The sequence below is a fragment of the Castor canadensis genome, chromosome 18 (assembly GCF_047511655.1).
Source record: "Castor canadensis chromosome 18, mCasCan1.hap1v2, whole genome shotgun sequence".
Classification (NCBI taxonomy): domain Eukaryota; kingdom Metazoa; phylum Chordata; class Mammalia; order Rodentia; family Castoridae; genus Castor; species Castor canadensis.
Window position 1 is genome coordinate 34,122,721 of NC_133403.1, and position 9,656 is coordinate 34,132,376.

Below are 9,656 nucleotides of genomic sequence, written 5' to 3' on the forward strand. Positions count from 1 at the left end.
TTGCTTATCAGAAATCCAATTTTTTTCCTGCCTTTTTTTGTGTGTGGTTGGACTCGAACCCAGGACCTGGTACATGCTAGGCAAGCACCTTACCATTGAGCTATATGTCCAGCCTGAAAATCAAATTTCATTTGGCTTCCGATGTTTTATCTGCAATCCAACTATTTAGAGGCCCCTTCCCAGTCTCATCCTAAGCCTTTCAAAAAAAGGTAACCAGTACCCTGAATTTCCTGTTTTATTTTTTAAATACTTCACTACCTAGGTACATGTGTCAGTCAGATTTCTGTCGCTGTGATGACACACCTGAGATAACTTAGGGAGGAAGGTTATTTTGGCACATGGTTTAAAAGTTATTCCTCCACATGACTTGGCCCAGTTGTTTTGGGCCCCTGGTGAGGCTGAACATCTGGCAGGGAGAGCATGGGGGAGAAAAGCTGTTCATATCATAGCTGCTAGGAAGTGACAGAGAGAGGAAGGGGCGGAACCCCAGTATCCCCTTCCAGGGTACATCACCAGTGACCTAACTTTCTCCAACTAAGTCCCACCTCCTAAAGTTTCCACCCCCTCCCAATAGCACCATCAGCTGGGGACCAGTCTTTCAACATAGGAGCTTTTGGGGAACATTTAAGATTCAAATCATAACAGTACCTATTTTTAAATATTTATTTTTGCTTTTGAGTTTTGAAAAATGGTCACTGTGGCTACATACTATACACACTATATATATATGTGGAGATACTAAGATCATTGATTCCTGGGGTCAGAGGGGAATTGGGGTTGCATAGGCAGAGCACAGGATTTTTTGGGGCAGAGGAATCCTCTTTCAGATACTGCAATGATGGACACATCTTCATCAATTCCTCGAAACCCATATGGAGAACACGAAGTGAAAGACCTGAGATAAACTATGTGCTCCAGGTAATGGGTTGGTATAGGTTCATTAGTTGTGGCAAGTGTGTCTGTCACTCTACTGAGGGATGTGAATAGAGGGGGAGTCTGTGCAAATATGGAGGACAGGGGGTATATGGGAACTATCTGTACTTTCTGCTAAGTTTTGCTATAAACCTAAAACTGCTCTAAAATTTTTTTCCTAAAAAACACCTTGTTACCATCCATCTTGTGGTAACAAGATATTTTGTGACATGCTTTTTTTTTTTTCATTTTTCTTTTATTATTCATATGTGCATACAAGGCTTGGTTCATTTCTCCCCCTTGCCCCCACCCCCTCCCTTACCACCCACTCCACCCCCTCCCTCTCCCCCCTCCTCAATACCCAGCAGAAACTATTTTGCCCTTATTTCTAATTTTGTTGTAGAGAGAGTATAAGCAATAATAGGAAGGAACAAGGGGTTTTGCTGGTTGAGATAAGGATAGCTATACAGGGCATTGACTCACATTGATTTCCTGTGCGTGGGTGTTACCTTCTAGGTTAATTCTTTTTGATCTAACCTTTTCTCTAGTTCCTGTTCCCCTTTTCCTATTGGCCTCAGGACATGCTTTTTTTTACTGCACATTTTTTCCTTAGGATTTATTCCTGTTTGTGGATGTAATTATATTTCATACCTCTTTACCGCTGTATTACTTTCCATTGTGTCATTATTCCACAACTAAGTCATTCATTTTCTTGCTGGTGGATGTTTGTGTTGTTTCTAGTTTTTGTTGTTAGGATAAACAGTGTTGCTATGGACATCTTTTACTCAGTTCCTTGTATAGATGTACACCACCCCAGGCAAATATTTCTCAAAATGTGTACAAAGGCTATAGAGTATGTGTGTTTTTATCTTTGTGAGATAGTACCAAATTATTTTCTGTAGTGGTTGTACCCGTTTGCCTTCTTGTAAGAGTTGACTTGTGCACATTTTTACCAGGAGGCATTGCAAATTTTGTCCATATAGCATATAAAAAATGGAATCTCACTGTGGTTCTAATTTTTAATTTCCCCGATTACTAAGAAAGTGAGTGTATTTCATGTTTATCTGATATTTGTATTTCTTCTTCGGGGAAATTTATATTTGGGTCAACATTTTTCCTTCTTACAGATATACAGGAATTCCTCATAGTAATTCTTTGCTGGTTTTACATGTTACAGATATCTTTTTTCTTTTTTTGCCCTTTCCATTTTATGATATTCTTTGCTAAACAAATGTTCTGACTTTAATGTAGTTGATTTTATGAAACTGTTCTTATATCACTAGCAATTTTTATGTCTTAAGAGGTCCTTCCCTATGCCAAGATCACAAAGTTTCTTCTAAAAGTTTGGTCTTTTTTTGTTGTTGTTGTTGTACTGGGTCTTGAACTCAGGGCCTACACCTTGAGCCACTCCACCAGCTCTTTTTCTGTTAAGTATTTTTGAGATAGGGTCTTGTAAACCATTTGCCCAGACTGGCTTCAAACCACAATCTTCCTGATCTCTGCCTCCTGAGTAGCGAGGATTACAGGTGTGAGCCTCTCACTGGTGCCTGGCTCTTCTAAAAGGTTTAACATTTTTCTTTTCACAGTAAGTCTTTACAATGTGGAATTGATTTTTGTAATGGTGTGAGGTAGGCATTCAGGTTTTTTTCTTCCCTCCCAATTTTTTTTGGCAGTATTGAGATTTGAATTCAGGGCCTCACACTTGCCAAGCAGGCACTCTACCATTTGAGCCACTCCACAAGCCCAAACATAGATCTTCTTCTTCTTTTTTTTTCCCCCAGTATTTTTCACATGTACTTCCTTTGACTCCCATGAACTCTCTCTCCTGAGGTTGGAAGATGAGATACTTACCTTGCATTAGAGAGAGGTCATGTGTTTTTGGCTCAGGTCATATAACCAAGAGAAGACAAGAACTGGACTTCGGCAGGGGAAGGGAGGTGTTGCTCTCCTAGCATGCGCACGTCAAGTGGAAGACTCAACAGCGTTTATCTTTACAGAACCTGTAAACATCGGCGGCATCTTGGGAACCATTATCAGCCTCCTCCTTTTGGGACTGGCCACTATCTCAGGGCTTATGTTGTACTACAGCCCTGCATTCTGCTGGAAAGGTAGGGGCTTCTTGGTCCTTTCCATTCTCCTTCAGGCTTCTTAAAAAGGCGTGGTGGGGGAAGGAGAGTCCTGTTATGCTCACTCCCACCTGGCATCCCGTTCTGTAGAATATTTCAAGTCAAGACATGCAACAATGGGCCACCTAATTACCACCCCTGAATGTCCTCTCTTGTTGGTCAGTTCCTCACTTGTTCATCTTTTGTAGAAATTAGTTTGATTAAAAACTTTTGTGAGACTGAAGTGGTGCTGGTACTGGGTACTAATTTTTGTTTTCCTTTCTTCCGTAGGAAGCACTTTCAGGTGAGTATTCTTCAGACTCAGATCAAAATCCCATTTCCATAGTTCATCTTCACTGCTGTTTTGTTTCCCTTCATAAGAACAATAATAGCCACTCCCTTTGGGGGGCCCAACACTGGACTAGGAGCTTCATGAGGCATTATTATAAGCCCTTTTGTCACCTCTTCACAGTGACAGTGGCATTCCCATTTTCCTGGCAAGGAGATGGAGGCTCAGTGAAGTCATTTCTGCAGGCTCACCCAGGAAGAAGTGGCAGGGTCTGCCTTCTGATCCAGGTCTGATTGACTGACTCCAAAGTCTGTGATGCCAAACCTTAGGGCTGGCCACCCTGGAGGGCTGTCATTGAAACATGAAGACAGTGTATACATATTAAACACAGTCATTCATGCTTTTGTTTGTTTGTTTGATTTGACTTTTTTAAAAGAGCCAAAAGGAAGAATAAGTCATAGTCTTACAGAATGTTTTGGAAGACTAGTTTGAGCATGCCCAACAGCCCCACCCCCAAAGGAAATCCCAGTTGAGGCAAAGTAAACAAATAGAACTGTGTATTTAATTTCCTTAGGAGATTCTGGGTGGGAACAAAGAACTGAACTCCTCTCTGTGATCTATAGACAAGTAATTCCTCTTTTCTCATTCATGATGATGGGATAGTATTGTTCTAGGGCCATGTTTTGTGGGAAACCTTTTTCTTTACTGCTTTGTATTTGAGGCCCATTGTCCCAGCAAACCTGCCATTCCTAGGCTTATTTCTCATCGGAGGCAGCAGTGTGGCATTGTGGGAAAAGGCTTTGGAATCAGAGGTCCTGGGTTCAAATTATAGCTGTGTGATTCCCAAGACCTGTGCCTATGGGATATTCCTGACCCTCTCTGAGCCTAAAGTACTTCATCTACTCCACAGAGGAGTGCCCAAGAGGGTAAAAGGAGAATGGAGAATATAATGCTCATGGAACATATTACTTCCTTCCCTTAGAAACATAGAGTCTGGCTAGATAGGCAAAGTATGCAATAAATATGGAGTATGGAGTCTAAATGCACTTGAGTGAAGAAGGAGAGGACTTTATCTGAGCCTTAAATACTGAGGAGCAGGAGATGTCTCAGTAATAAGGGGACAGAAATAAAGGCAATTCGGGGAAGAGCACAGCATTTATACGTGCTATGTGGGGACTTGAAATGCTGGGTCTCTGGTACAACATGGCCCCTGTCCAAGGAGCATATGTGATCATCTCTAGCAACCTGTGGCGACATCTCTTTGTGAGGGTACACCCTTATGTCACCTCATGATGTAACCACACTGGACATACTAAGAATTCTCCATAGTTCTATAGGGGTTGCAAAGATTCTAGTGTTGCCTGAAGTTGGGAAAAACAAGATGTCTTCTTGATTATTTTTCTTCCTTTGGAAATTAGGGGACGAGACATGGGTGATGTCATGGTTTTAGTTGATTCGGAAGAGGAAGAGGAGGAGGAGGAAGAGGAAAAGGAAGATGCTGCAGAAGAGGAGGAGGAGGAGACACATGAGAGAGAGGAGCTGCCAAAAGAAGTACGCAAGCACGGCCACATTCACAGAGTTACTGCTCTAGTGAATGGGAACTTGGAGCAGATGGGAAATGGACTCTGGGATCTACAAGGTCAGCTCCCTTTTTATAAACTCGGATCTATGCATGAGCTTCCCAGGACATCTCCAAAGAGTGGGAAGATAACCAGCTAAAGTTTAATCTAGAACCTGAGACTCTACCACTGGCTGAGTATCCCTAATCCAAAATGATCCAAACTGGAGGAGTGGCTCAAGTGGAAGAGCGCCTGCCTAGTAAGCGTGAGGCCCTGAATTCAAACCCCAGTACCAAAAAAAAAGATCCAAAATGCAAAACTTTTTTGAGTAGCTGATATGATGATTCAATATATATATAAACTTTGTTTCATGCACAGATTATTAAAATATTGTATCTAAGTACCTTCAGGCTATGTATATAAAGAGAATATGAAATACAAGATTCCATGTTTATACTTAGGTCCCATCCCCAAGGTATCTCATTTTGTATATGGAAATATTTCAAAATCTAAAATCTGAAACACTTCTCCCAAGCATTTTGGGTAATATAACATGAATTAACCATCACTCACACAGGAATTCAGCTGACAAACATCTGGGGGGACTGGTGGAGTGACTCCAGTAGTAGAATGCCTACCTAGCAAGCGTTAGGTACTGAGTTCAAACCCCAATACTGCCAAAAAGAAAAAGAAAAAGAACCACTCTGGGAAAGGCACAATGTTAGCATTGTTGATAGAAAAGAAAGACCAATAGTGTCTCTGTGAAGCTTTACAAGACCAGTTAGGTGATGAAAACGTGGAAGATTGAAATGGAACCAACATTTCCCAATACTCTGAGATAGCAGTAGAGGAGCTAGCCTAAGCAAGGATTTAATTCCAGGACCTCCAAGAAAGATGAAAGCAGGGAGGGATGCATTGGTCAGGAGCAGCTTTGTGGAAGAGCTAAGTATGAGGCAGGTCTGTAAGGACAGCTGAATTTGAATAAATAGAAAGGAAAGAGGGCGTTTTAGGTGAGGGCATGAGCCAGGAGCATGCTGGGTTCCAGGCATCAAGGATGTCTAGAGGATTCTGAATTAGGAGAACAGGTGCACACCCTGCATCACCTCCTCCATGAAATCCAATTCTGTGGCTCCCTGGGGAAGAGCCAGGTTATCACGGAGATGACTGAAGATTGGTGGTGGAGATACAGTCCCATGCTATTGAGGTCATTCACTCAGGTCTGTTTCCCTCCTTGAACAGAGGACAACAGTGAGCAGCAAAGTGACATTGTTCAAGAAGATGACAGGCCGATTTGAAGAAGAGGATTGGCCATTGTCACCATGTCTTGAAAGCTTGGGAAGCTCTGCTGAAGATGGAAAGGTTGGCATTTGACTTTGAACTTGACTCCCACTGCTGCCTGGGAGCTTGCATTAACAACCACGGGGGTCTCCCAGCAAAGACACACACACACACACACACACACACACACACACACACATCTTTCCTTCCATCTTTTTTTTGAAATGCTTTGCTTTGCTATAAGTTTTCTTGATGTGAAAACACTTAGGGAAGGAGCAATGTGTGTGAGAAAGCTGCAATTGACCACTAAGGTGCCACTTTTCTGTGACTCCTGGTTCTAGCCAGGTTGACTTACTGTGACAGACACTGATTCATTGGGGGGGGATCATGGGGTGCTCTATGCCACTGCTAGTAACCAGCTTGTCCCAGCATAAAAGGGAATATCTTGGGGTAACAGGCAAACTCCTTAATCACTGTCCAGGTAAGAACTAGGCAAAAGCAGCTCCCTAGGGAAAGGTAAGGTTACAGTGATCAGAGCAAGTCAGAAGAAAGTTTGGGTCAGGCTTTGAGTCAGAAACTTCTGGACTTGAATCTGGGCTCTGATCCTTCCTTGTTCCATGGGATTGGGCATGCTGCTTTGCCTCTCCCTGGGCCTCTATTTCCTCACTTGTAAAATAAGTGAAGTCATACTACCTGCCAGGCCGGTGGTCAGGATTAAGTAAGTATAATTTCAGATGGATGTAAGGGTGCCTGGGAGGTGGTCAGTAGATGTTAGTTACCTTCTATGCCTTCCCTGGTGGAAGGAAAAAAAAAGTGCCCTGTAAGTCAGGAGCTGCTGTGGTGCCTTTCATTCTTTGCAGAATGTCTCCTAGAGAATGGCAGTACTCCAGACGGAGATAGAATTCTTTTCAAAAGAAGTAGGGACTGATAAGAGGAAGTGCCTTTCATTACAGCCTCACACTTTGTAAAGCCTCGTATTTATATGAAAGCTGATGGACCTAGGATCAGCTTTAACTTTTTTCTCATTCTTCACTTTTCCCTGCTGCTTAATTTTTAAATTTTTTTGGTGGTACTGGGGTTTGAACTCAGGGCCTTGCACTTGCTAGGCAGGTGCTCTACCACTTTCTCCAGCCCTTTCCCACTGCTTTGGAGAAGAGCAGTTTTTCTGGGAGAGAAAAATTCCTTGCACAAAATAGTCCACCTGGTCTCACTTTCTCTGTTTCAGGAATGGTTTTGGGAAAGAGAAAACTTGTTTCCTTCCTGCTTCTTAAGGATATTATGAGGATACACTGATCAATAACAGTAGGTTTCAAATGAAAATAATGTGATGAATTTTGGTTGCTAATTTTTCTAGTAGATCCTTGAAACATTTTTTTTTTTTCCTGATCTCATCCAAATCTCTTGAAGTCAGAGACCCTTTTATAAGGGGGTAATGGATGTGTGCTAAACATGAGACTCTGACTTGAATTTGCACTTTCATGTTGCATATCCTGCTCCAACAGGCAAGACCTAGGGCTTAAAGGAGAATCTCCCTTCTCCTGTACCAAGCGCTGGTTATCTGAAGCAAGCTGCAGGTGTGGTTGGGAAGGTCTTTCTTTTTTCTTGAGTGAAAGGACCAAACAGAACAAATTACTAGAAGTGTGTCCCATCCCCAGCTCAGGACACTGGGGAGTCGCTGCAATTTCCATCCCTCAGGAATAGCTGTGGATCGCAGGTCCCCCACTTGGCTGGGTCTCTTGCTGCATGGTACCTCATGGACTGCGATCACTCCAAACAGGCTGTTGGTGACATTGCAGAATGAGACCACTCAGGTGGCTTCCAAAGTCATCAGGAACCGAGCTAGTCTCTCCTTTAGAGTCTCTGAGGACTAAACCCCTGAATTTGAGAGTGTACTATTCAGAGGCAACTAACTTAATTGAAAAAAGAAAAAGAAACTAGAGGAAAATCCTTAGATAGGAATGTGGAGAATGTTTGGCCAGACGCCTGGGATGCTTTCCATGGCTTCCTCTTCTCTTGCACTCACACCTCATGATAGCAAATATTTGAGGGTTTTTCCACTGGCAGATGGGAGCCTCGGGGCTTTGTGCCAAACGCTATGGAGCCCTGACCAGTTGAGCTGGGACTACTGTCACTTATATGCTGGGTCACTTCAGAGCCCAGGTGCCCAGGTCATCACATCTTAGTGATTTGTAAAGAATTGGATTTTTTTTTCCCCCAACAGGATCCATACCCAAATCTACAAGCATGTTGACAGTGGGTTACATAAGCCTTTGCGTGGCAAAGTCCAAGTTGTCTCATTGTACTTAAAAAATCTTATCTGCATGTATTGTTAACTCCAAAAGTATGAGATTTACTTATCAGAATCAGGAATAAAAACACTTCAGGGCTATTGCAATTACTTTTCCTCAGAGTTTGGTGGACACTGGGAGGGGTCCCTGAAATCCTGTGGTTTTGATATTAACTCCATTTTTCACAAGCACATACAGGACCTTTGATTGCAGCAGGAAAATGCACGAGGAAAATTTCCATAACCCGTGCACTGACCTGGAAAGTTATTCTTACTGGGTAGAATTTATTATGATGCAATAAGTGCCAACTAATATTCTCACCATGGGACCGGCCACAAACTGCTACAAAGAAAAATAAGCCGAGTGCTCTGCGTTATTTACATTTTAATATTTGGTGGAAAAAGTTTAGTAGAAATTGGTTCTGAGGTTATGGATTTTTTTTAAATTATGGAATAAAGTTATTTTTAAATATATGTGTCTGAGATTTTGATTTAGATCTGAGTAGTAAATGGAAAGATGTGAAAATACACAGGGCTCTGAAGGCAGAGGAGGTTCGAGGTTGGAAGGCTATCTTGAAGAAAAACCCATTACAAAAAAGGGCTGGTGGAGTGGCTCAATTAGTAAGAGTGCCTGTCTAGCAAGTGTAAGGTCCTGAGTTCAAGCCTCAGTAACTCAAAAAAAAAAAAAAAAATCAAAAACATGAGTTTGCAGAAAAAAGATGGCTGTGCTTTTCTTTCTTTCTTTTTTTTAAACTGGCTTTCCTAATATTGGAAACTATTCCCTTTTATCATTTTATTTTCCATGACTTATAACCCTAGATACAAAAAAAAAGTCCATTAAGGGGGTGAGGCTGTAGCTCAGTGGTAGAGTACTTGCTTACCATGTACAAGGCCCTGGGATCCATCTCTAGTACCTAAAAACAAAGCCAAAATTAATATAAGGACCTGAAGTCACTAGGAATGAGGGGAATATGGGCGACAGAATGGACAGGAGAAAACTGGAGAAGAGAAAAATGGCAGGTGTGGGGAAGGAGCCAGGTTAAAAAAGGTAAGGGTGGTGCAAATAATGGAGCTGGAGAATAAAGTTGGGTTCTGGGGAGGTCAGAGATGAAGTGGCACCCAGGTGGGAGAGACCAACACGGGCTGGGGATAAAAGTGGGGGCTCACACTTGTGTAAGCAAGTCCCCCTAAAAGGGGAGGATGCCTAGTAGAAAAGGGTGAAAACA

At 42.3% G+C, this 9,656-nt stretch overlaps 1 protein-coding gene across 2 annotated transcripts in view; it reads left to right on the forward strand.

Moving 5' to 3' along the window:
* Nucleotides 1-8,904, forward strand: part of Vsig10 (V-set and immunoglobulin domain containing 10) — a 29,148-nt gene extending 20,244 nt beyond the window's left edge. For both annotated transcript variants that reach the window (XM_074061258.1, XM_074061257.1), the window contains 4 exons: nucleotides 2,910-3,020; nucleotides 3,309-3,321; nucleotides 4,725-4,945; nucleotides 6,105-8,904. In XM_074061258.1, the coding sequence (XP_073917359.1) occupies nucleotides 2,910-3,020; nucleotides 3,309-3,321; nucleotides 4,725-4,945; nucleotides 6,105-6,160 (401 nt within the window). In that variant the 3' untranslated portion in view covers nucleotides 6,161-8,904. The remainder of the gene's footprint in view (nucleotides 1-2,909; nucleotides 3,021-3,308; nucleotides 3,322-4,724; nucleotides 4,946-6,104) is intronic.
* Nucleotides 8,905-9,656: the final 752 nt, after the last annotated feature.